Source organism: Festucalex cinctus, chromosome 16, assembly GCF_051991245.1.
Source record: "Festucalex cinctus isolate MCC-2025b chromosome 16, RoL_Fcin_1.0, whole genome shotgun sequence".
Lineage (NCBI taxonomy): Eukaryota > Metazoa > Chordata > Actinopteri > Syngnathiformes > Syngnathidae > Festucalex > Festucalex cinctus.
The window spans coordinates 22,395,006-22,420,695 of record NC_135426.1 but is presented as its reverse complement, the minus strand read 5'-3'; the positions used below and the strand labels follow the sequence as shown (position 1 = coordinate 22,420,695).

Below are 25,690 nucleotides of genomic sequence, written 5' to 3'. Positions count from 1 at the left end.
GACTTTATTGATCCCTTTGAGATGGCTCCCTCTGGGAAATTTACATGTCCAGCAGCAATGAGAACAGATAATAAAATAATTCAATCAATCAATAAGGTTATTACACCAGAGATTGAATTAATAATAATAAGAAGAAAAATAAAAATAAAATCAATTAATAAATAAGTCATAAAATAAACAAAGCAAAGATAAATTTAACTTAAATCGCTAGCCTGTGTGGGTTTATCATACCTCAACTAGAACTACTTCCTGCTTCTTGTATCTAAGAATCATGGGAAACGTAGTCCTATTCGTCTAATACTGTGTCAGCAAGTTGACCGTTTCTGGCGGCATATTTCCAATGTTAGTGTGGGACCGGCGCAAGGTAAATGTTAGCTAACGGTGCACGCGTTGACTTATTTACAGCTGTTGAGCTGTCAACCAAGATAGCATGTAGCATTAGCTAAAGTAATAACTCAACCACCAATCACCAGATATTTGTTGCAAATATTTTTAATTTTCTGAGAAATGTCCTGGTTTTAAATGTAGGAAATCTGGTCACCCTACAGATTCAACAGAGTAATGCATGACTCAAATGTTTGTCAAGAATGATGCTCATGTTGGAGGTGTTTTCCCTGCTACTCTTTCTCATCCTTTGTGCCCTCGACAGCCTTAAAAAAAAAAGGTGGTCAGCTTCACTCCCTCTGACTGTAATATTTATTTATTTATTTTCCCCTGAGAGATCAATCTAACCTCCGCTCTGCCCTTCTTTAATCACTCCCCTTTTCCGAATGTCACTGCTGTTCCGTTAAAAAAGTGATTTTTAACGTAACCAAATGGTTGTATCCACAGGGGGAGAAGGGAAAGAAGGGCAAAAAAGGGCCTAAGGGCGAGAAAGGAGAACAGGGTGCCCCTGGATTAGATGCACCCTGCCCATTGGTATGTCACAACTGTGAGCCGGAAGTCGCCTCCAGCTCTGTCGGGTGGTCTCCCTGAATGAGGGTTGGGGGGGGGGCCCCTTTGTGGCCACGCCGACGCCCAGCTAGCAGCTAGTGGAAAATAAATATATATTTAAAGCTGACTTGTGGCGTCGGCAAGGTCACGAGGCGACCCCGACCCGACCCCGCTCCTTCGCGCGCGTTAAGGTCCACCTCTGTCCCAGTAACACTCCGAGGTCATCTTTGCAAACAGGGTTTCCGGGGATTTAAGGGTGAAAAGGGGGAACCAGGGCAGCCAGGTCTGGATGGGCTGGATGCCCCGTGCCAATTGGTACAGTATTTCCTCTCTTTCCTCCACCACTAAACCCTTCTGCATGCCGCTCACCTTCAGCCATCAAGCCGAGACGCACGCACGCGCGCGCGCGCAGCACACACGCGCAGCACATCCTCTCATTTGTCACACGCGCACGACACCCACTGCATCCGACTAACTTCTTGACTGCACGCAGCCTTTTTTTTTTTTTTTGCAAACAATACACCTGGAATGTGACACGAACAAAACCGAGCTGGCATCAAGTCCCTTTTAACGCACCCCTTTCACACCCGATTAAAAATCCCAATCCCGTTTTCTTCTATCTGATCCCTCCAAGTTACCCTTTAACACGGCGCTAACGGACTTCTCAGCCCTTACGATTAACTCGTTCCCTCCTATTCTTGTACCAATTGGGCCGGACCATCACAAAAGGGGGACAATCCAGTGTTACATGAAGTTTCTTGTCATATTTTACATAATGCACCGTAAATCAGCATCCAACATGGAGCATTAGTATGCCCACGCACACGTACAGCATCTCACCTCACTTTGCAGTTTTCACCAAAACAATTTAAGAGACTTGAATTAGTGTAGTAGCTTGCATGCCACTTTCAGTTTATTTTGATGTGTATTATTTGCATGTATGACAAAATACCTTTTTGTAATCGTGTTACAAGGTTATTAGAGGTACCAAAAACTAACAAAATCTAAAATTAGGGTAAAAAAATGTTTTGGTGAAATCAAATGAAGAAAATGCTTTTGTAAAATGAAAACTCGCTGAAGCCAAAATAAAGCTATCAAAAACTAACTATATTATTTACCGCTCTTATATATACACCACTCGTAGCTGTTCCGACTTGGAGGTGGAGTGAGATGTGGACCCAAATTGAGAAGACTGAGCAAACGACGGAAATAAGCAACAGAGAGATTTATTAACAAGTGGGCAGGAAAACCAAGACTTTGAATAGACGGAACTGGAATTGACAGAACTGGACTTGATGTGACAGAACTGGACTTGACTTGCCAGAACTTGACTTGACAGAACTGGACTTGATGTGACAAAAGTGTACTTGACGTGACGTGCTGTGCCAGGACTTGACTTGACTTGACTTGACTTGACGTGACAGAACTTGACTTAACTTGACTTGACAGAACTGGACTTAACTTGACAGAAATGGACTTGACGTGACAGAACTGGACTTAACTTGACTTGCCAGAACTGGACTTGACTTGACAGGACTTGACAGAACTGGACTTGACTTGACAGGACTTGACAGAACTGGACTTGACGTGACAGAACTGTACTTGACGTGACGTGCAGTGCCGTCAGGACTTGACTTGACTTGACTTGACGTGACAGAACTGGACTTGACTTGACTTGACAGAACTAGACTTGCCAGAACTTGACTTGACTTGACAGGACTTGACAGAACTGGACTTGACTTGACAGGACTTGACAGAACTGGACTTGACGTGACAGAACTTGACTTGCCAGAACTTGACTTGACTTGACAGGACTTGACAGAACTGGACTTGACGTGACTTGCCAGAACTTGACTTGACTTGACTTGACAGAACTAGACTTGCCAGAACTTGACTTGACTTGACAGAACTGGACTTGACGTGACAGAACTTGACTTGCCAGAACTTGACTTGACTTGACAGGACTTGACAGAACTAGACTTGACGTGACAGAACTTGACTTGCCAGAACTGGACTTGATGTGACTTGCCAGAACTTGACTTGACTTGACGTGACAGAACTTGACTTGCCAGAACTTGACTTGACTTGACAGGACTTGACAGAACTGGACTTGCCGTGCCGTGCCGTGCCATGCCAGGACTTGACCACCAACCACAGACAAACACACCCAAAAACACAAAATGAAAAACAAAATCCCAACCTCACAGAACGAAAACATGATAGTCGCTAAAAGTGGTCTTGTGTCAAATTTATCTGTGTCCATTTTTAATTCATGTGTGTGCTGAACATGCTTCCACTGCCGGTTCAGTCTAATTGTGCGTTTCTGACGGTCGCAGGGTCCCGATGGTTTACCGATGCCTGGCTGCTGGCAGAAGGTAAGATAGTTTAGACAGTTTATGTGGCTTCTCTACGTTTGTTAATGTCGTCCTCACTTTTGTTTGCATGATCCACACAAAAAACAAAAACAAAATGGAACGTGAGCACACTTCATGTGGTTTTTTCTCTCTGTTTTTGTTTTTTCTTGCAGTGATCACTCTAACCTGAAACGCATGGAGTTTGTAAATAATGTTTCCTTTTTTGGTATTTATAGTTTGTTTGTTTTTTTAATGGGATGAAAAAAAAAAAAAAATGAAGTCTACGTGTTTGAGGATGCAAAACCAACACCAACAACAAAAGAAACCCGGGCGGGGATGCGTCACGCCCCAAAAGCTGCTTCTACTCACATCCACATTGTTCGTGTGTGCTTGTTGGTTGGTTGGTTCGTTCGGAGCTTGTGGCGGAACTTTACGTACTGGAGTGCCACAGGGCCCTGGCCTGGGCCCACTTGGACTCTCAGAGAGGAAGCAGAAGAATGAAGGCGGTGGGCGGGGGGTGGGGCAATCCGGACTAGCTCCCTAACACCAAAATGTTTTGTGCCGTCACCACCCACCCACTCACGCAGCATCAAAAAAAAAAAAAAAGACAAAACCTCGCAAAAGCATGTTACGTCTTGTGCGCACTGTTTTGGCTTCTGCAGAGGAAAAACTAACAACAACAAAAAGAGAGAGAAAGCTCTTGATTTTTATTCCCACTTTTTTGCTGAATCTTCCCAAGGGAGTCACGCCATGGCTGGTCGCCTGAAAAGCCCCGAAAGTGAAAGATGTTTATTGCTTTAATGCGTCCGTCCGTCCGTCCGCCTGCCGTGCCTGCAAGAGGCGTTGATGGGCGCCACCCACCCACCCCGCCGGGTCCGGGGGAACCCGCACCTCCTTCGGCTGCACTGATAACAATCCGCAAAGGGTTTTAGTTGGGGCGGGTGACCCCCTTTCTGAGCCGGTGGACGGTCTCCACGGAGACGGCTGAGGATCTACTGAGTGTTGATGGAATGCAATCGTGGTTTTTTAGTTTTACTTTATTATTATTTTTTTCCTTTTGATTTTCTTGCCAAAGCGTAAGCGGCCTGACTTGTTGCGTCATCTTTTTGGTTGTCGTGTTTTTCTGTCCCAAAAAAAAAAAAGTAGTTTCACATATACACACTTGTGCTGTTAATTATACATTTAAAAAAAAAAACGGGAACAATGAAGACGATTAAAGCCCCAAAAGTCTCTCGCACACGCAGTGTAGTATTGGTGCATTGTGGTCAGAATGACCTCTCAACTATGACCTTTCTATGGGTTCACATTAGTTCATTCTGCCTTGCTCCTTATGAGTTTTCACATTCTGTATTTGACTGAATGTCCCTTTCAGTAGTAAAGTTTCCATCCTTTTCGTGAGAAGGTCAAACAAAGATGACACGACAGCATGTCAGGCTTTGGCAACATGATGCTACAATGAGGTTTTTTTTTTTTTTATTATTATCTCATTGCTAATTGTTTTCTATTTGTTGTATGATAGCCTTTGGTGCCTGAAGCTTTTATTCATTCCTTTACCACAAACGTTATAGCATCTTTTCATTTATTGTGTTTCTTGGAGAGGAATGTTTGTGGTCAAATGTGTTGTATTTTTTTTACTTCACAATTGTGCACCCTCAAGTGGGTTCAGACAAAAAAAAAAAAACTCACCAAATGCTACTCGGAGGTGTCAATTCACTGCATGATTTCATACGTGTTATATCGCAAGTCCTAAATGGAACACCCACACGGCCATTTTGGTGCATTCTGCGAGCTTTTATTTTTTTTTTCTTTCCGAAATATGTGGAAGGAATATTCACCGGTTTCATCTTTGTCGTCGTGTCGTTTACGTATGACGCGATTTCTTTGCATACGCGACGTATTTGTATTTTGATGACATAATTTATTTTTCGATGATTTCTTGGATTGCTCGGGCTTTCCGAAGCGGCATTCCGATGTGTCGCTCGGGCGTCGCCATGACGACACATCTGCTTTGATTTTCGGTGCCCTGAATGTTGTCGGGCCCAGCCAGTGCGATGATTTGATTATTTTGATTTTTTTTTTTTTTTTTTTTTGCTTTTCTCTTCTCCCTTGTGTGCATTGAATGTAGTTTGGTCTCTAAATTGTTCTCGATATATATCTGTACATATGTGTGCGCGTGCGTGCGTATTCTGTATAGTGGATGAGTTCATAATGTACTGTTGAGATGTGTGCTCATTTGACAAAAAGTGCAATTTTATTATCACCTCGTGTGTGCGTGAGCGTGCGTGTGTGGAATGCAACAGGAGAATTACATTTCAACAATTTATGTAACACACATCCCTGCCCCCCCCTTTAAATGTACCACTTGGGGGGTGAGGGTATAATAATAATCTGAAATTCGAATGCTGCCCCTCCCTCAAGTATGTTTCTACAAATATATATTTTTTTTTTTTTTTTATGTCTTGAGCTTGTTCTTTTTAATTTGGTGTTTGTCCTCACACGGTGCTGTGTCTTTAGCATGTGCAGCTCTTTTTTTTTTTTTTTTTTTTTTTTTTAAGTCTGTGTTTATTTTTTTGTTTTTTGTGCACAAGTGCCAAAGTAATTCAACAATTTTTTGCCATTAGAAAATCTACAAAAGACTCTGTGATATGCTACATGTGGTTTTGGAACAAAAGATAAGCAGTCGTGTGATTTTTATTATATTTGTATTGTTTTTTTATTGTGTTTTCTGTTCTGCATTTGTACTATTTTTAATTTTTTGTTTTTTACCCATTTGATTGACATTTCTTTAAAACAAAAAACAAAAAAAGATCAATGTGTTAAACTCATGTGACTGTACTGTTGGAGCCAAATAAACAGTCTTTCGAATTCATCGCTGGTAATAACCTCGCATACATTTGCAATATTAATATCTCTGAAACTCTTGACCTCAGTTGGCTTGCAGGTGAGCTTCAGGTGAGACGTGGTTACACTATGACCAATTACGTTAAATGAAAATGAACATGAAATATGCAAAGTCTGAATTGGATGAATTCACTTGGAGAAGTTTATTAAAATAGGACCTCTATAAAAGGCCAAAAATGGCGACCAATTCAAAAATGAAGTCAAAATGGCGGACTTATAGGTTTAGCGTATTTCAGAAGACTTTTTTTTTTTTTAAAATATATGTATTTTTTTAAAAAAAAAAAGCTCTTTTCCTGTTATATGCCTCCTAGTTTTCGCAGATCTAAGTGACACATACAACCTGAAATGCTAATTCATTAAAATAATAATTTCAACCAATACAATAGGGACCTCGCAGCAGTCACTCCTCAGATCATGGTCAAATTAAAAAAAAAAAAGAAAACGGCAAGGTGATGCACGCGCGTTGCCAGCAGGTGGCAGCAGAGCCGCGCAGAGTTGAGACGCGCGTGTCCTCGGTCACCCTCACAAATGGGCGGCGCGCCTCGTCAGGCCAAAAAGTGCGTGAAGTCGTCAGCCCGTTGGAACACTTGCACGATGTGCGCCGAGAAGTTGGCCAAAACGCAGACCATCGACCTGAGGCGGAAGCTCATTGGGTATGAACAAAATGTGTTTGTTTATTCAAGACGACTTTTTTTTTTTTTTTCCCTCCTTTGACTACCTGACTGACTTTTTTTTTTCTTCCTTTCTACTATGCAGGCCATCATGTAAAATCTTCTTCAGTGAAGACCCCATTAAGATGGTGCGCGCCAGGGGTCAGTACATGTTTGATGAGAGGGGTCAGCGCTACCTGGACTGCATCAACAATGTGGCGCACGGTATGACGTCATCACAACAAAAAGTGCGATGATGATTAGATAGAAATTTTGATGGTTGCTGGGCAGCCACAGCATACACCTGTCTCACGATTTGTTTTTTTGTTTTCCCCCCTCCACACTAGTGGGTCACTGTCACCCAGATGTAGTTTCGGCGGGCGCGCGGCAGATGGAAACGCTCAACACCAACTCGCGCTTCCTGCACGACAACCTGGTGCTGTACGCGCAGAAGCTGCAGGCCACTTTGCCTGAAAGCCTCTCGGTCTTCTACTTTGTCAACTCCGGGTGAGTACGCACGCACACGGCGGCGGCGGCGGCGGAACGGGGAAGCGGAACCGCCTCTCGTATGTCTCTTCATCTCGCCCTCGCCTGCAGCTGACTTGCGGCTACACCGCATTCCGCAAAACTCGTCCGACTCGGAAAACAACGGCGGGCACAGAACTCCACCGCACTCGTTACACTTCAAATGTTTTATTTACTTTGTGTCTTACTTTTTTTTTTTTCCCATTCATTTTTTTAAATCCGGTAATGACAAAATATTCATGATAATATGGCTGCTCCAACTGCATTCATTATCACTCACCTCAGTCCAATAAAATGCTTGAATTTCTCTTATTCAAGCTTACATTGTGCACCTTAAGAGAAAGGACTTACATACTGTTGCTTTAAGTCAAGGAATATGCATCAGAAATGTAGCTAAAATTATTATATAGTGTTACTTAAATTCGAGCAACCAAGGATTACAGCATACTGGTGCAGATGTCAGGAAGACGATTATTGAGAAAAATACAACAAAGTATGACTGTTTGGTGATTGCATACTGTTCCTTTAAAGTGGAGGAGTGTAACGGTAATGAGTCAGCACATTTGAAACATGATAAAGAATGTCATCTTTATGACCTGTACATCCAAAAGAATTCTCCCCACCGAGTCATAAATCAACATGCTATGACGTTTGCGCAGATAGGTCAAAGGTCAGGTGGCAGCGAGATGCGTCAATAAGTAACTACGCCAACTATCGCAAACATTACCCTCAAGTGTTTCATTTGCTTTTTTGTTTTGCTAACAGCTCACGAAAAAAAAAGCTGCTTTTAACTTGAGTCCGCAAACAAAACGGTTCGTATTTGAATAACGTGTTATCGCTTGAGTTGTGTGTGTCGCTTGTCAGCAGAAATGACGTGCAAGTGAAACACACGTGCGGCCTCGAGCGATCGCGCGCGCGCGCGTGTGTGTGTTTAACGGTGACTCAGTAAACCGGACGACGGTGAGTGAATCCCATTGACCTTGGCGCCCTTTTCAACCCAGATCGGAAGCCAACGACCTGGCGCTCCGCCTCGCACGCCAGTACTCGGGCTGCCAAGATATCATCACCCTGGACAAGTGAGTCAAAAGGTGCGGGCCCGCTCTCCCCACGTTGACCCCTCCCCCTTTGAACGACTTGTTTGTGTTTTGTTTCAGCGCCTATCACGGCCACGTGACGTCTCTCATCGAAATCAGCCCCTATAAGTTCCGCCATATGGCAGACGCGCCGCCCAAACCGTTTGTCCACGTGGTGAGTGCAATTAAAACATTCACAATTGCGGCATGGCCTCATTTTCCACAACAAAATAACCACCTTAAATTTGCATCCATATCAAAGCTCAAAATAAGTTGATTTGCATCACAGTTTGCGGTCAAAATTTGGATTTTGCGCCTCTATGAAACAAAACATTACATCCCAAAACGGAAAATCACTTATATTGAACTGTAGCAATTTTGCCAAAATCTTCTCCGGACTTGACGCAATGCACTGAACGTCAACCTACGCAAGAGACGTAGGTGGTTGATTGTCAAAGTTAGTTTGGTGCTAGCTAGCTAGCAGCAAGCTTAACCGCGACTACTAGTGTGGCTAAACAAGTTACCGACTCACTCCTGAGTTAGTCAACATCACCTCCACGGCGGAAAATAAGATACACATCTGACAAGTATGGTTTTTCAGGAAGTGATGATGAGGAGAAACGGAGAAGCCATGCTAATTGCTAAGCTAGCATAAGACTGACGCGGCTAGCAGCAAGCTTAACTGTGACTAGTATTGCTAAACAAGTTTCAGACTCACTGAGTCCTGAGTTAGTAAACATCACATCCACAGCGGAAAATAAGATACACATCTGACAAGTATTGTTTTCACGAAGGGATGATGAGGAAAAAAAAAAACGGAGAAGCCATGCTAATTGCTAAGCTAGCATAAAACTGATGGGGCTAGCAGCAAGCTTAACTGCGACTAGTATTGCTAAACAAGTTACGGACTCACTGAGTACTGAGTTAGTAAGCATCACATCCACAACGGAAAACAAGATACACATCTGACAAGTATTGTTTTCACGAAGGGACGAAAACGGATAAGCCATGCTAATTGCTAAGCTAGCATAAGACTGACGCGGCTAGCAACAAGCTTAACTGCGACTAGTATTGCTAAACAAGTTACGGACTCACTGAGTACTGAGTTAGTAAGCATCACATCCACAGCGGAAAACAAGATACACATCTGACAAGTATTGTTTTCACGAAGGGACGAAAACGGATAAGCCATGCTAATTGCTAAGCTAGCATAAGACTGACGCGGCTAGCAACAAGCTTAACTGCGACTAGTATTGCTAAACAAGTTACGGACTCACTGAGTACTGAGTTAGTAAGCATCACATCCACAGCGGAAAACAAGATACACATCTGACAAGTATTGTTTTCACGAAGGGACGAAAACGGATAAGCCATGCTAATTGCTAAGCTAGCATAAGACTGACGCGGCTAGCAACAAGCTTAACTGCGACTAGTATTGCTAAACAAGTTACGGACTCACTGAGTACTGAGTTAGTAAGCATCACATCCACAGCGGAAAACAAGATACACATCTGACAAGTATTGTTTTCACGAAGGGACGAAAACGGATAAGCCATGCTAATTGCTAAGCTAGCATAAGACTGACGCGGCTAGCAACAAGCTTAACTGCGACTAGTATTGCTAAACAAGTTACGGACTCACTGAGTACTGAGTTAGTAAGCATCACATCCACAGCGGAAAACAAGATACACATCTGACAAGTATTGTTTTCACGAAGGGACGAAAACGGATAAGCCATGCTAATTGCTAAGCTGACGCAGCTAGCGCCTATAACACAGAAATTAAGAGGTTGTGGTGATTAAGTCCGTTTTCACAAACTTAAAGCGAACATCTTGAACATCAAAATAGCAGGCAAATTAATAAGTTAATAGGAGAAAAAATATACTTGCTAAACAGAAACGGAAATTAATTGCACTAGGCTACTCCAGCTAGGAGGTAATTAAGGCCTATAAGCTGACATCCATCCATCCATCCATCCATTTTCTTGACCGCTTATTCCTCACAAGGGTCGCGGGGGGTGCTGGAGCCTATCTCAGCTGGTTGCCAGCCAATTGCAGATAAGCTGACATATTAACACATTCACTGCCAGCCCAGAAAAAAACTACATCATTTGACGTCTTTTGCCGTCAATGGCACACTGCCAGCCCAGAAAAAACTACATCATTTGACGTCTTTTGCCGTCAATGGCAGTGAATGAGTTAATTTAAAAAAAAAAAAAAAGCAAGTTGCTCCTCAATAGAGGTTAATTGATTCGCAAAACTGCTGCACAAATATATACATATATTCTCGTAGTTCAATTCAAAAAGTGAAAGTCGTTCAGTGTTTACTGTAGGTGAAATTGGACTTCTGAAAAGTAGGTCTGTGGGTTTCATGAATATGTGTGACAAACCACTGAAAAGAAACGACTCTCCTTATTATTTGAGGCTGATTTGTGTCCTCGTCAGGCCCCGAGCCCGGACGTGTACAGAGGCAAATACAAAAGGGACCACCCGGATCCTGCAAAAGCATACGCCGATGAAGTCCGAGATCTCATCCGGCGAGTGCAAAGTCAAGGAGGAAAGGTGCTATCATGTCAAGCCTTGATTTCGATTGAGTCATTTGAACCCTGATCAGTATGTGAGGGTTAAAAGAGCTCATCCGGTTATCATGACACGTCTTCCCGACAGATCGCCGCTTTTATTGCCGAGTCACTGCAAAGTTGCGGCGGGCAAGTCATCCCCCCCGCGGGCTACTTTCAGCGAGTGGCCGAGTATGTACGCGCGAGAGACCTTAACCGTCTTTGCACTTGACTAAATCGCTCATTGTCGCCCCTCATAGACACGTCCACAGAGCGGGTGGGCTTTTCATCGCCGACGAAGTCCAGGTGGGCTTCGGCCGGGTCGGCAGCCACTTCTGGGCCTTCCAGCTGCAAGGCGACGACTTTGTGCCCGACGTCGTCACCATGGGCAAGCCCATTGGCAACGGGCACCCCATGTCGTGCGTGGTCACCACTAGGGAGGTGGCCGAGGCCTTCGTGTCGTCAGGAATCGAGTACTTCAACACGGTGAGAGCCATGCGCTGATGCAATCATCATTAAGGTATGAATATCAATCAGTTTCTTGGCTCAGACTGGCCCACTTTAGTTCAACACATTTTAATGAAGATAACAATTTTGACCTTATTAGCGTATCGATTGAAAGTACCTTACCATTCCGTTCAATAATGTTGATGTTGTATTTGATCAAAAATCTAAATTACAATTAAAAGTGGTTACAAGATCATGATCAGTGTTTATTTGAAGAAGAATGAGAATTTCAATAATTGATGTACTATATTTTTTGTTGACAAAAAAGGACCAACATAGAGCGCTGTTAAGCTAGCAAAATTGAAGCAGCTAACATGTCACTTCCTCTTTTCACTCTTATTTGAAATCCATTCACACAACTTCTGCCGAGCTACTTAACGGACTGACACTAACTTTATTTTCGAGCTGCCAAGCCCCCTTGGGCTGTGGAGATGCACAGAGGAACAGAGGTAATAATCCGACAAACACACACTTCTCGGTTTGTCTTAAATAGACAGTGAATTGATCGGATTGGCTGTTGACCAAGTAAAAGAGATTAAAGATTCTTGACATCACATGGCGTTTTTTTTTCTAGTTGAAACCAGATGATGGTTACATTAGTTCAAAAACAGACACTTGACTTCACGGTCATGACCCAAACATAACCCTTGCATGACCCAAACTAAACCCAGTCAGTTTTATTTTGAAAATGATAATCGGATGTATATCAATTGGTTTGAAAAATGTAAGCCTGCAAATTGGCACCAAAAAAAAAAGGGGCGGGAGGCCTAAAAATGTGACAGAAGAAACATCCAACAAAAAGAAAGCTTCCTATAAGAAACAATATTAGCAGTACTACTTAAAATTGAGGTAAATTGCTGCAGGAGCTTTTTGTTTTACGTAATATGTAGCAAGATTGCACAAGGCAAAGGAGCCTTCAAAATGGCCGCCCAAAAAAATGTATACATGCTTTTAACGCTACCCTGTGCATGTTTTCAGTTCGGCGGTAACCCGGTCTCGTGCGCCATCGGCCTGGCCGTGCTGGACGTGATCGCCAAAGAGGACCTGCAGGGTAAAGCGTTGCGGGTCGGAGGGTACCTGACCTCCCTGCTGGAAAAACAGAAGGAGAAGCACCCTCTGATCGGTGACATCAGGTAACAACCGAGTCCGATAAAGTGTGCCTCCGCCGGCGGCGGCGAGGAATAACCGTGTGACCTCCTGCAGGGGTCGTGGCCTGTTTGTCGGCGTGGAACTCGTGAGGGACAGGTCCAAGCTCACACCGGCGACGGCGGAGGCCCAAGAGGTCATATATCGGTAAGAGATGTCAACGCTTGCTTAGTGAACGCGCCCAGCCAGAATTATCGCCTTTGACCCTTGTTGCGGCCAGGTTGAAGGAAGAGAGGGTGTTGCTTAGCGCCGACGGGCCGCACCGCAACGTGCTCAAGTTCAAGCCCCCCATGTGCTTCAGCACCGAAGACGCCGACTTCGTAGTGGACAAAATGGACGCCATTCTCACAGGTGCGATGAGAAGACCTAAAAAAAAAACGAATCTTGCGTTTTGACAGATTGTTTTTCTCCCAGAAATTGAAGCAGCCACAGGTTTGAATACTACCAACACAATAAATGGTAAGAATGAGGTCAAAACAAAGTCAATCATTTGTGTACTTGTAGCAGGAATGACATAACCTGGCATGAAAACGTCACAGGCAACATTTTTCTTGTTTGCTTAAGGTGAAACTGGATAAACACACTTCCACATCATCACAGCCGCTTGGCAGTCAAGGTGTCAAGACATCATGAGACCGAGCAAGCGCGTTTGCTGACAGCACAATGAAAAGCTTGATTGTCAAATAAGATGGAGGAGGAGGATAAACTGCGAGGCAAAGCCTGCTCAGTCAGGTATTTGTTGTTTTTAGGGACTTGACCTAGTCAAGTATGAAACACGTGAAACGCAAGTTCATACGTGCGACGTCCTGGTTTATTGGTGCTGAATAAATTGATTCAACGGGACGTTTAAGGACATCGGGGTAACGGTACGTTCCTACTCAACATACCATGTGGCAAATGCCGTCGACTCCTGTAGGGGCATTTACACGCTGTGTTTGATCATATTTAATTCACGTGGTTTCTGATTATAAACAGATTCGCAGGTGCTCCTTTTAAAATGTAATCATGAGCGGTTTCCGTGCTTCTTTCTCACTCTCAGTGAAATGAATGAAAGCTTTTCAGTCATTAAATGCAGCATCAAAAACATTAGTGAGTTATTTTTCCTCAATCAACTTGCACCGCCTTAAGAGTTTCTGAAAACTGCTTTATTCAGGATTGTTACAAAAAGAGTTCCAAAAAAAAAAAAAAAAAAAAATCCACTTCATGCTTCATTTCCATTGCTGGTTTATCTCGATTGAATTTCTGCCGCAACATCAGTGCTTTCAATCCAGATGAATTATCATCCACAGTTGAATTCATCCCATAAGATATCCCCTGGTGAGGAGGAAAAATAAATAAATAAATAAAAAAAGTGAGCCAAATGGAGTGGTCACAAACATCGAAAGTTCCGGAAACTTACGGCAACTTCATGCGCATAAACACTCGTGCCATGAAGAAGCTGAGGATGACGCTGACGAAGCCGATGAAGAGCAACAGGAAGCGGTTGAGCTTGGGGATGTTGGGCGCGTTGGATCGGTCCAGGATTATGAAGCCCAGGCCTCCCATGGTGAACAGGAAGCTGGACGCAAGGCCCTCCATGATGTATTGGCCGTTCACCCTGCACAGCGCAAAAAAAACAAAAAAAACATGCTCGCATCATTTGCATAATGGTTCCAACCTGGGCAATGCGCTCACCTGTACGCCAGAAACGCCACCGGCCGCTGATGCCCGTGCTCATCTGTCATCGAGCCCACGCTCGGCGGCTCCACGATTACGTCATAGATGATACCTGGCAGAAAAAAAAATAAGTCATTTCCAACTGCACTCATTATAATTTTGACGATTTCACATTGTTTTGATTTCTTCCTATTTGTATGTGTTTATGTTTTATGATTATGGGTAACTTGCTGCCTTCTTGGCCATTGTAAAAGATGTTCTATCTCACCTGGTCTTTAAAAATAAAGGTTTAATATTAATTTGCGGGGTACAAAGTCAAGTACAGCAATATCGCTTCATTTTAATAACTACAGTATTTATTTCAGACCGTCACCGAACTGACGTAATAATTATACGACACGATGACGTAATCACTGTGCGACCGAGTAGGATCCAAACTCTTTTCTATTAAGCAGATTTAATTAACAATCAAGTGCAATCTAATATCTAATCTAAAAATGTCGACAAGCCGTGAAACGAGTTTGGCCTTGCCAACATACGTTCAGTCATTTCCTCGGACGTTCAATTCATCCAATTTGGTGGCTAATGCTAGCTTGCCTCCTTTCAGCGTTTTGAGGCAGATCCACACGAACGACGGCACTTGCAGTGGCTCCGTTTTATGTTTGAACGCGAATAATCTGATCAAATGTGTTGGGTTGCGTCGCCTTGTCTGTCAGAGAACGTTCGCGCGTCGGTCCGTCGCTTGCCTCACCTCCGGTGATGAGAAAGTATGAAAGGATGACGAGCGCGTAGACGCTCATGGCCGACGGCATGTGCAGCCAAGACGGCTTCTTCAGCTTCACGTTGGGGCATTCGAGAACGGTGAACGGGATGCTGTACAAAGTCTCCATCACGTTGGCGAAGAGGACCAAGAAGCTTGTTGTTCCGCTTGCTGCTGCCTGACCGGACGTCTCGGAAGCATTTGGTGACGTGTCCCGGAAGTCAAGTGAGTGACGTTTCTTTTTATTTTGCGCAAAAATACTGTATACTGTATGTATTTCGCTTTTGCCTCGAATTTACTTGACAGAAAATAACTTAAATTGGGTTAAATAAAATGGATAAATTGTATGTTTTATTGTTGCTAGCGAGGAATGTGTGCACGTCAGGGATGGCTCTTGGATGTTTTCGTACAGGGCTCAATGGAAGCTTGACCAATTCTATACTAATGGGGGCTGAGAAAAAAAATAATAGATTTTAAAATATCAAATTAAATGCTGGAGGGGCGCAATCGCCCACTTATTCCCAGTGTAGTGCCATGTCTGTTGAATGCACACATGCAAGGAAACAAAGCTATTCTGTTGGCAACTGGCAAAAAGCAATAAAAACAAAGAACATAAAGTGGACCTTTTTACAGTGTCAATTTTTTTTTAGTACCAACCCCAAAAATACATTTTAACATTGAATGCACATGTATTGGGGGAGAAAAAAAAAAAAAAAAAAAAAAAGTCGTTCAGGTACCACTAGAGGGAGCCCAAGAAGCACACTTGACATCAATTTGTCAACTTGATGAAATGAGATCAACTCACACAATCCATTTATTTTGTTTTTTCTTTATTGTGGCAATACAAACAGGCATATTACTTGGACTTCTGACTCTGTGCTTGCGCCTTGAGCACCTTGACGACGATCTTCTGCTCCTCGATCAGGAAAGCACGCTTGATCCTAGAAAAAGGTGATTATTGTTTTTGTTTTTTTTAAATAAAACATTAACAACATTAACAGACATTCTTTCTCCCTTTTGACTGTGCTCCTTCATACCTGTCACGCACACACTTGGCGCACATGGAGCCTCCGTAAGCCCTGCTGACGTGCTTCTTGGTCTTGGAGAGCCTCATGAGAACCTGTGGTCTCACAGCCCGGATCTGGGAAGAACGCGCAAAGTAAGCACCTGCACAAGACATCCAATCACGGAGCTGCTCCGGCACGCTTCCTTCCAACTTACTCCGCGCAGTCTTCCTGGGCAAATGCCACACGCTGATTTGGGGGCTTTGCCCACCTTCTTGGTGTACAGGTACACGATGCGGTTACCAGGCGTCCGGGACCTGCAAGACACGGGAGGCGGCCGTTACACAGCTGCACAAGCGGCCACAAACACGGGCCACAGACACCTACAGTCTAGTCTTGTTGGACGCCGTGTTGTAGGACAGCCTACGTCGGTAAGTCAGGCGCTGCACCATTTTCAAACTGCCAAAACAAAACACTGGAGTTAAAATGGCGAACGCGTTCGTCACCATAACAAATGCCATATGCGCAGTTACGGGAAGGAGTCATTTCGAACACAAACCAGACTTAATAGGTTTTCAAAAGAGTTGGCTTGTGGTTACAGCGAACGGCAAATGATGTTAACCGGCAGCGGCCTCACGATCACATCGACAACAAAACTTACAAGCCGACCAACAGAAAAATTGTCACACGAGTAATGGGGTCGAGATACTGTTAGTATCCATGTTTCGTGAAATCGATTGTAAACGCTAATGTGAGAAGGATTCAAGCGGATTCGCAAACGGTTATTCAACGGAGTTTCCATAGCCGCCATACCTGCTATCGCTGTGACCGGAAGAGGAAGGGCGAAGGCGGATGTGGAATGTTTAAAGCGCCTTCTGGCCTGTTGTTGCCATGCCCTCTACTGGCGATGACGATGTACTGCATGACCCTACAGGCACGCGTGTAAAAATAATAGTTTTGAAAAGTGTATGTGCTGATGCAAGTAAAAGAAGAAAAAATACAACAAAAATGCACGTGCTCTGAATTGTACAACGTAAAAATGTTTGCTTTGAATTTTATGCATTTAATAACGAGCTAGTTTTGGCTGAAAACAGAAAAATGCAAAATTAGCAAATGATAACTAACAAATACATCTTCCCTGCATGTCTTTTTTTTAATTTTTATTATTATTATTTAAGATTAGGCAGATAATTTTTAAAGGGTTTTACTGGCAAAAGACATGACACATTCCCCCGTGGATATTAATCGCTGGATTATTATTGCAAACATGCAAATTCCACCCAGGAAAGCCGGAGCCTGGACTCGAACCCGAGTCCTCAGAACTGGGAGGCGGACGTGCTAACCACTCATTATTTTGTAATTTTGTAATAATAACAACAACAACAACAATAAGAAGAAGAACAAGAATGCTTGTGTGGTAAAATTGAAGAATTTTCAGCCAAAATAAAACTAACGTCCATTTTGCAAGAAACATGAGGTAAACTTGGCACTTAATTTGTCCCCCAGACTTGAGTTTGCAACCTGTTTAGAGAACAATGTGATTAGATCATCAGGCAGGGCTGGGATGTGGGATTAACCTGCTTTTTCATCAGAAGATTCAAATTAAGGACGGCCCCCAACCACCACTACCACACACACAGAGAAATATAGTCCAAAATGAGTAACATCTGTAACTTAATCTTGTCAAATGTAATAGTTTCAAAAGACTGCATCATATTTGATTTAAATCTGCATCCAAGGTTTTTGTATTCGAGTTTACAACAAACTGTTTGGTGAAGCACGTCACCTCAAGCACACGCCATTACGCAATCCTCCCCGACCCCCCCCCAGTGCCCTCCCACACTTCTCCTTGGGAATTCCATGTAATCTGCTGAGATTTAAACCTGCTGCTCCCGTTTAAATAAATCGACCGTGATTAGAATAGAATCACAGCTCGCGCTTTTGCCTTCCCAACTGACATTGGGAGAGTGAAATATTTCTCAAGCGGAGCCCCGCCCCTTCCCTTCGCTTGACAGTTTGCCACTTGAGCTCATCGCAGAGTATTTGTACTCGATTACTCGGTTGTTTGTTTCCATCCTGCTTGCACCAGCGAGACAGGGTTGACCTTGTCAATCTCCCTGTGTCAATTTCCTCGTCCCTCACACAAAGCTGCCAAAGCTTCCCGCGTCTCCCTCGGCACATCTGGCCACTCTTTTTGTCTCCCGCCCACGGAAAGCCATGAAATATTAAGCGGCCATGTTCCACCGCCAAAGGTCACGCGGTGTCCTTCCCGCGTTATCGTGAGCTGAAGCCTGTGGATCGATACGGTCCCACTTTTTTGTCTGAACTGCCACAGGAACGAGATGCGCATCGCGTGTTGGAAGGGAACCTCGGTATTTGTTTGTTATATACTTTTGTTTTAAACATAAAAGTACATACATGATCCAGATTTCAGATTAAACTCATTACAGTTTTGTCTTATCGTAATAATGGTAAAGTTATGCAATTGTTTTGACACTTTAACAAATTCGTACTACGGAACCCCCCCCCCCACTGTATTTTGTTTGCTGTTGTGCGAATGCAAAATGGCTGCCACATCCTGACACTTCAGATAACAGAATCCTCTGGTGTATTGCAACAACAGAGGCTCCCTCCGGTGGCGTTAACGAGAAGGACGGCTTGAGTGAAAAGACGCTTAATATGCTTTTGTGTATCCACAAATGGAATTAGCATCTTCAGAAAAAACATGTTGCCACTCGGCAATCATGAAATTGTATTTATTGGAATTGTTTTTTATAAACAAATATTAGCACTTAAATGATCAAACCACTGCCAATAATTTCGAACTTTGCTGCATTTGTTTACTAAGTAGTGTATGGCCACAATACACTTTCTGCCCCGCAACTAGTTTTTATCTTCCATGTGGGAACTCGGTACGCTCAAAATTGGAATATATGTACCATGTGAAATCCTTCAAGCAGCATCTCACTTTCAGCTACCGCCTAATCAGCTCGAGTACTTGCAGTAACCATCAAACCTGCCTGAGGATTATCAATTTATTCATCTCCCCGGCGCAAGCAAACAGATTCATCTCTCCACTTTCCTGTTTTCGTCTCGCTTTAAATACTCGGAGCCACGTGTCATTGGTGATACGTTTTAAGAGAATCGCAGGTTGATTTTCCCAGAATCCCACCGATGGCCTTTTTAGTTTTGCTGACTGGGTTTTCCTGGGCGGCGAGTGGAGCCTCCGATTTGAGGCTTCCAGCATTTAATCAGCTGGAGAAGCGTCGCATGTGACCGAAAGTCATTATTGATAGACCTTTACAATCACGCTAGCTCGATAGCTCCCGGAACTCGCTCAATTGTCCTTCCCCGTTCACTGGAAAAACTCGTTTGCTTATCATCGCCCTATCTGCCCCCCCGCCCCACTGCTGACAAATCTATACAACTATGTGGAACACAAAAGCTCGGATTTAGCCGCCGGGCCCGAGCGAGGGGTGGGCCTGGTGCGCCGGTTCAGAAGTGGGCGCGGCAGCGCCGGCATGGAAATTTCTCTTGTTTTTGTCAAATCAAAACAATCATTGCCCCCGTCCCATCCCCTCCTCCTTCATGACCCACGCGTGACCAGTCAACACTTTTATGTTGGGAAGGCAGCCAGACCGCGAGCGGCGCGGTTGCCAAGCCATTGTTGGGGGGGTAAAAAGAGGTGATGGCCTGGAGGGATCTGGTTCGATGAGAAAAATGTCATCGGCAGAGCTGGCGTGAGGACCGCTGATTAGATGGACTTTTTTTTTTTAATAGTGCATTTTAATGACGAGTCTTATGAGAACATCCCCCTCTCATTGCCTTACATGTCCACTCAGCAGTCCATGTAATCACGTTGAAAAAGTTGATGAGACTTGCCAGCGTGGGGCCTTCAAGGGGGCTCCATGGAGGCCTCATGCAGACTTTTATGAAAGAAATGATGCATGGTAAATGTCCACGTCCATTTTGTTTCGATCCCAAACACATATTGAGGGTTTCTATGAATGCAAACAGTGTCGATAGAGTGAGGGAGCTTCTTTTAATGCCATCTGCCTCTGTGTTTCCTGTTAGGTAACAGAAAGCCCGTCGGGGGATGGCGGAAGGTCAATCAATAAGGTCAGTGAATCATGATTTATTATACAGTACGGTATATATACTAGGGATGCATGATAAGTGTTTTTTTGGGGGGGGGTTTCACCAACACGATAACTGATAACTTCCTGCTCCTATATATATATATATATATATATATATATATATATATATATATATATATATATATATATATATATATATAATGTGTGTTTGTGCATATATTAAATTTATTTATATTTATTTTAGATTTGTTTATTTATTTTAGATGTGTTTATATTTATTTTAGATTTTGTGTATTTATTTAGTGGGGCTGTCATGATTAATCGCATGATTTCCACACTTACTCGTATATATTTTATATCTGTTGTAAATGTTCAATAATTTACTTTCATTTTTTTTTCTATTGGGGCTCTCAGTCAATTAACGTTTATCATGATTAATCGCATGATTTCCACACTTAATCGTGATTAATCGTGAATTAATCGCACATTTTATATCTGTTGTAAATGTTCAATAATTTATTTATTTTCAATTTTTTTTTTTTTTATTGGGGCTGTCAGTCAATTAACGTTTATCACGATTAATCGCATGATTTCCACACTTATTCGCGATTAATCGTAAATTAATCGCACATTTTATATCTGTTGTAAATGTTCAATAATTTATTTATTTTCTTTTTTTTTCATGCACTTGTCAAGCATTTATAATATTGGTCCAATAGTTTTCTGTCCGATATTTATTATGCATCCCTAATATATACACTTTAGCAGTGGTTGCTCTCGTTCTACCCTGGCACCTGCCTTTTGTTTGCATACATTCTCAAACGGTCAGTTGGCCTAACTCAATAACTTCATAACTAAATACAGAGTAGCTGACCACCACTTTTGCATACGCTGACAATCCAGTAAAAGACGTGTTCCCTGTCTTTCATACTTGACATCTAAAGTGTGCACTGCTGCAGTTGCTGGAAGAAATGTGAGCATTTTAGATCACCCAACACACTGCTGCGTCTTCCGTGTAACCTTGAAATGACCTTTATGCCGGCATGCCCATCAATCAGCGTCCGGTCTGAAGCACGACCACCTGTTCGTGCAGGACCGAGGAGGGGGAGAGGGGACATAAAGAGTAGGAAAGCTGTCATTGCTCGGTAACCACGGTAACATGCAGCATCACCAAAAAAGCCCCACACATGCAGCAGCTTAAACCTTTTGTTGGGGGGGGGGGGGGGCAGATGCGCCTCTTTACCTGACTGTATCGCTCTCGATCACGTGGCCAGCACAGCTGAGCACATCACTTGGCTGTATTTGACAAGCTTTTCTTTCTTTCTTTTTCTTTCTTTTTTTTTAACAACCGATTAACGCGTTTGCTCTCATCCGAGGCAGGATGGATGCTGCTGAGCTGAGACTGTGAAGCGAGAGAGGAGGCGTGCGCATTTTTTTTTCCTCCCACCCCCCCGCCTCCTCCTCCTCCTCCGTCAAAAGCTCCTCCTCTGCCCATCGCTACAGCCGAGCCCGGTGACATTTTTTGTGCTCAATGAGAGCAAAGAGGGCACCGGACTGCGAATTTGCAACCTGCCGCCGTCCGTTGCCTCCGACCAAGGTAAGGCGAGACCGCACACGTCCGCAGACGCGCGTCATGCGTCTCCGCGTGCATATCGCGCGTTGGCTCGTGTGTGTTTTTTGTTTTTTTTTCCCCTTCTCTTTCTTTTCACTGAACACAGCTGAGAGGGCGACTGCATCAGTAAAGGGCAGAGTTAGCGGCAAACACAGATGGGCTTCGGCTGTCAAAATAATCGAAGATTAATAATAATAATAATAGCGTTCGGCCGTTTTCAGCAGCGTCATCACGGCTCGGATGCCCGTTATCCGACGGCCTTCTTGTTATTTCTCTTACTGCAGTTTTGGCGCATGCCAAAAAAAAAAAATCACCTGCCCCTATTAAGTTTTCCATGTTGTGTATTAAAGATCATCTGCAATGTTTGATTATTTGGGTTATTTATAATTCTTCAGCGCACAGAATTGGCAAAATGTTGTTTGTGCTGTCAGAAATGGAGGTTACAGTAGGTGTTAATTTCCAACTGATATGGTGTAATCGAGGGGTGTGAATTGTCTAGTACCTGACGATTCGATTCGTATCACGATTCATAGGTCACGATTCGATTCGATACCGATTAATCCTGCTACGAATTTATAAGTCCATTTTTTATTTTTATTTTTAAATGTAGAAAATACTAATCAGTAAACTTGTACATTGTAAGATTTGCATGAAAATGTATTATTTATTTATCTGAAACTGTTTGAACAGCATTGAAATAAAATATTAAGGCTTCATGTTCCATTAATATATCATTTTTCCATGCTTAAGGTGTGAACCCTAAGACGTTTTGGTGAGTATTTTTCCATCAAAAATGGATATTTAAATATCGATTTGACCACCTATTGAATCGATTCGAGAATTGTGTGATGTAATATTGCGATATATTGCCGAATCGATTTTTTTTTTTTTTTTTTTTTTTTTTTTTTTAACACCCCTAGTGTAATCCGTAATAATGTATCCAGTTGTGCCGGTATATTTTGTTGTCGTCATTCAGTAGCTTATCTGTAAATACTATTTACAAATGAAATTGCAACATGCGGGGTCTAACTGGTGTTACTTTTGTATTTTGCGGCCTTGCAACGGCAACAATGATAAAATCACGTGCTCTAAATTTCTCGTTGCGTCTTTCTTCTTTGTTGTTTTTCCAGCAGAGGCTAATATGAAGGGAACGTTTGGCAAGAAAGATCCAGGAAAGTGCCAGCAGTCCTTTCAACTCATTTGAGACCATGTTTTACCATCTCCGGTAAAACCCCGCCCTCATCCCACCAAACCAGCGGTACGCGACAGAAGCCTCCAGAGATGGATCCGCCGCGCGTCCGTCCGGCGGAGCCGCAGCCCGTCTCGGCGGCGGCTCCCTGCAAGCGGAGAGCTCACCGGCGTTTGCGGAGAAAACTGAGGCCGGCGCGGATCTTGGGCTTGGCGGCGAGCCTGCTGGCCGTAAGTGCCGTCTCCGTCTGTGCCTTGACGTGGACCTACGCCGGTTCGGGCCAATCGGCGGTCCCCCGGGAGAGCCTGCGCCAGCCCGCGCCCCACAGGACTCTGCTCTTCAGCCGGCAGCAGAACGAAGCCAACGAGTCGCTCGCCACGAAATCGACGGCCAATGGCAGCGAAAGCCAAGGCGAGTACCCGCCGGACCTTTTCACTCTCCTGGAGAGGCGGCGGGGCGCGGTGATCCTCCACATGTTCGGCATGATCTACATGTTCATCGCCTTGGCCATCGTGTGCGACGAGTTCTTCGTCCCGGCGCTCACGGTCATCACGGAGAAGCTGACCATCTCGGACGACGTGGCCGGCGCCACCTTCATGGCGGCGGGCGGCTCGGCCCCGGAGCTCTTCACGTCCATCATCGGCGTCTTCATCTCGCACAGCAACGTGGGCATCGGCACCATCGTGGGCTCGGCCGTCTTCAACATCCTCTTCGTCATCGGCATGTGCGCCATCTTCTCCAAGGAGATCCTCAACCTGACGTGGTGGCCGCTCTTCCGCGACGTCTCCTTCTACATCCTGGATCTCGTCCTTCTCATCGTCTTCTTCCTCGACAACTTCATCTCCGTGTGGGAAAGTATCACGCTGCTGTCGGGATACGCCGCCTACGTCATCTTCATGAAGTTCAACGGGACCGTGGAGGGCTTCGTCAAGAACTGCATGAGCAAGAACCAAGTGGTGGAGGTGGAGGTGCAGCCCAAGGTGAGCGGGCTTCTCTTGTCATCTTCCCAAAATCGGCCGATGCCCAACGTCCACTCTGAGGACGCGCACATCCATATCAGTTAGCCCGGTGGTGTCCAAACTACGGCCCGGGGGCCATTTTGCGGCCTGCGACATGTACTAAAAATGGCATTTGACTCAGTTCAAATCAAATAAAAACAAAACAAAAATGTTTGGAGATGGTCAAAGAAACAAAGAAGGGAGGGTATCGAAAAACAGGTGCCATTAAAAGGTTATTTTTGTTAACTAAAACTAATGAAAAAACTAAAACCAAAATTCAAAAAACTATTTACCAAAATAACCAAAATAAAATAAAAACGAAAGCTAACTGAAACTACATTTTATGTTTACAAAACTAACTATAATTACAGCAAACATGTCCTTCTTTTTAGTCTTTGGTAATTAATTTAATGCACGACCCTTTGGGGATCATTTTAAATGTGATTTTTACTAGATTTATTTTGATATCAACCGTAATAATGACGGTTGAAAGTATGTCACACAGAAGTGACGCCATCTAGCAGCAGCCAATAGAAAAGCACCAAAAGATGAGGTTGCTCCCATGTTGTTTTTTAAATATTGCGCACAAGTAATAACCTTTCTTTTTTTTTTTTTTTTTTTACAAAACCTAATACTAATACTGAAACGAACAAACTAAACTAAAACTAAGCATTTTTTTTAAAGAACTAAACTAATAAAAACTAACAGAACCACCCTGAAAACTACTAAAAACCAACTAAAATGAAAAATTCCAAAACAATAATAACCCGTGCTGCCATATTACAAATAAATTGCTTTATATACTGTAGCATTTTTCTAAATATGCAAAAGCACAAATAAATTATTTGTACAATATTTATAAACACAATTTCTCTTGATAACATGATGTGGCCCTTGGGTCTCTTCTGATTTTCTGTATGTGGCCCTCAAATGGAAAAGTATGTCACTTCTGTGTGACATACTTTCAAACGTCATTATTACAGTTTATATCAAAATAAATCTACTAAAAATCACATTTAAAATCATCCCCAAAGGCTCGTGCATTAAATTAATTACCAAAGACTAAAACGAAGGACATGTTTGCTGTAGCTATAGTTAGTTTTGTAAACATAAAATGTAGTTTCAGTTAGCTTTCGTTTTTTAAAAAGCATTTTTGTTTTTGTTGTATTTTGGTAACAATGTTGTTTTTTTAATTTTAGTTTTAGTTTTTTCATTAATTTGAGTCAACTAAAATAACCTTTAAAGGCACCTGTTTTTCGATACCCTCCCTTCTTACTTTGACCATCTCCAAAATGTTTGTTTTGTTTATTTTATCTGAACTGAGTCAAATGCCATTTTTTTTTAGCATATGTCGCGGGCCACTAAAAAAAATGGACGGCGGGCCGCAAATGGCCCCCAGGCCGTCGTTTTGACACCGCTGCCCTACACACTTCGTGGTTTGAAGTCGGAAAAGTCCGACTTCTGACCATCCTCGATTGCAGCATAATTTCAAGGTATCAGTCCAGCAGCCGATAATACTACAAATTAAATATCAGAAGAACAGAAATTTGCGATTAATTTCATGCAATTTTAAGGAATATATAAGTCTTGTCGAAATTATCTGTTTTTTTCAGGGAAATTTTCTGCATCAAAAAGTGGTATCAGTACTTGGTATCGGTGACGACTTGAGCTGGAAAAAAGTAGTATCGATATCCCTACTTAAAAATCATGTCGGCTGAGACAAAA

General features: G+C 43.2%; 5 protein-coding genes across 13 annotated transcripts in view; 3 read left to right on the top strand and 2 right to left on the bottom strand.

The window, feature by feature from the left end:
• Positions 1 to 6,156, top strand: part of col25a1 (collagen type XXV alpha 1 chain) — a 93,554-nt gene extending 87,398 nt beyond the window's left edge. Inside the window, exons 37-39 of the mRNA XM_077498932.1 lie at positions 832 to 918; positions 3,270 to 3,308; positions 3,461 to 6,156. Of these exons, the coding sequence (XP_077355058.1) occupies positions 832 to 918; positions 3,270 to 3,308; positions 3,461 to 3,463 (129 nt within the window). The 3' untranslated portion in view covers positions 3,464 to 6,156. The remainder of the gene's footprint in view (positions 1 to 831; positions 919 to 3,269; positions 3,309 to 3,460) is intronic.
• A 604-nt stretch (positions 6,157 to 6,760) lies between these two features.
• etnppl (ethanolamine-phosphate phospho-lyase) lies at positions 6,761 to 13,499 on the top strand. Of its 2 annotated transcripts, XM_077500924.1 has the most exons (13): positions 6,761 to 6,841; positions 6,945 to 7,063; positions 7,186 to 7,345; positions 8,365 to 8,439; positions 8,518 to 8,611; positions 10,881 to 10,997; positions 11,103 to 11,185; positions 11,254 to 11,479; positions 12,479 to 12,633; positions 12,704 to 12,793; positions 12,867 to 12,997; positions 13,061 to 13,105; positions 13,211 to 13,499. In XM_077500924.1, exons 1-13 carry the CDS (start codon positions 6,783 to 6,785, stop codon positions 13,222 to 13,224), a joined length of 1,368 nt encoding a protein of 455 aa, XP_077357050.1. In that variant the 5' UTR covers positions 6,761 to 6,782; the 3' UTR covers positions 13,225 to 13,499. The 2 variants fall into 2 exon arrangements, with proteins under 2 accessions (XP_077357050.1, XP_077357051.1); XM_077500925.1 differs by lacking the exon at positions 6,761 to 6,841 and having other exon boundaries at positions 7,020 to 7,086.
• A 270-nt stretch (positions 13,500 to 13,769) lies between these two features.
• Positions 13,770 to 15,274, bottom strand: ostc (oligosaccharyltransferase complex subunit). Its single transcript, XM_077500926.1, has 4 exons — positions 15,054 to 15,274; positions 14,321 to 14,414; positions 14,046 to 14,243; positions 13,770 to 13,960 (listed from the first exon to the last, which is right to left on the bottom strand). The coding sequence occupies exons 1-4, from the start codon at positions 15,190 to 15,192 to the stop codon at positions 13,942 to 13,944; spliced, it is 450 nt and encodes a 149-aa protein (XP_077357052.1). The 5' UTR covers positions 15,193 to 15,274; the 3' UTR covers positions 13,770 to 13,941.
• A 601-nt stretch (positions 15,275 to 15,875) lies between these two features.
• rpl34 (ribosomal protein L34) lies at positions 15,876 to 16,859 on the bottom strand. Its single transcript, XM_077500022.1, has 4 exons — positions 16,454 to 16,859; positions 16,284 to 16,383; positions 16,100 to 16,203; positions 15,876 to 16,003 (listed from the first exon to the last, which is right to left on the bottom strand). The coding sequence occupies exons 1-4, from the start codon at positions 16,585 to 16,587 to the stop codon at positions 15,919 to 15,921; spliced, it is 423 nt and encodes a 140-aa protein (XP_077356148.1). The 5' UTR covers positions 16,588 to 16,859; the 3' UTR covers positions 15,876 to 15,918.
• Positions 16,860 to 20,146: 3,287 nt separating this feature from the next.
• The window catches only part of slc24a2a (solute carrier family 24 member 2a), a 35,306-nt gene continuing 29,762 nt past the window's right edge, over positions 20,147 to 25,690 (top strand). For 2 of the 8 annotated variants that reach the window (XM_077499596.1, XM_077499593.1), the window contains exons 1-2: positions 21,409 to 21,763; positions 22,909 to 23,947. In XM_077499596.1, coding sequence (XP_077355722.1) covers positions 23,060 to 23,947 — 888 coding nt within the window. In that variant the 5' untranslated portion in view covers positions 21,409 to 21,763; positions 22,909 to 23,059. Of the gene's footprint in view, positions 20,186 to 21,406; positions 21,764 to 22,908; positions 23,949 to 25,690 lie in introns of those variants that run through there. The other 6 variants (XM_077499590.1, XM_077499591.1, XM_077499594.1 and 3 more) reach the window with 6 other exon arrangements.

Coding starts and splice junctions, on each gene's coding strand:
- etnppl (XM_077500924.1), top strand. CDS start 6,783: ATGTGCGCCGAGAAGTTGGCCAAAACGCAGACCATCGACCTGAGGCGG. Junction 7,064..7,185: donor CATCAACAATGTGGCGCACG/GTATGACGTCAT, acceptor CCTCCACACTAG/TGGGTCACTGTCACCCAGAT. Junction 12,794..12,866: donor GCCCAAGAGGTCATATATCG/GTAAGAGATGTC, acceptor TGTTGCGGCCAG/GTTGAAGGAAGAGAGGGTGT.
- ostc (XM_077500926.1), bottom strand. CDS start 15,192: ATGGAGACTTTGTACAGCATCCCGTTCACCGTTCTCGAATGCCCCAAC. Junction 14,415..15,053: donor ATACTTTCTCATCACCGGAG/GTGAGGCAAGCG, acceptor TTTTTCTGCCAG/GTATCATCTATGACGTAATC. Junction 14,244..14,320: donor GTGGCGTTTCTGGCGTACAG/GTGAGCGCATTG, acceptor TGCGCTGTGCAG/GGTGAACGGCCAATACATCA.
- rpl34 (XM_077500022.1), bottom strand. CDS start 16,587: ATGGCATTTGTTATGGTGACGAACGCGTTCGCCATTTTAACTCCAGTG. Junction 16,204..16,283: donor GCCCAGGAAGACTGCGCGGA/GTAAGTTGGAAG, acceptor CGTTCTTCCCAG/ATCCGGGCTGTGAGACCACA. Junction 16,004..16,099: donor GCCAAGTGTGTGCGTGACAG/GTATGAAGGAGC, acceptor ACCTTTTTCTAG/GATCAAGCGTGCTTTCCTGA.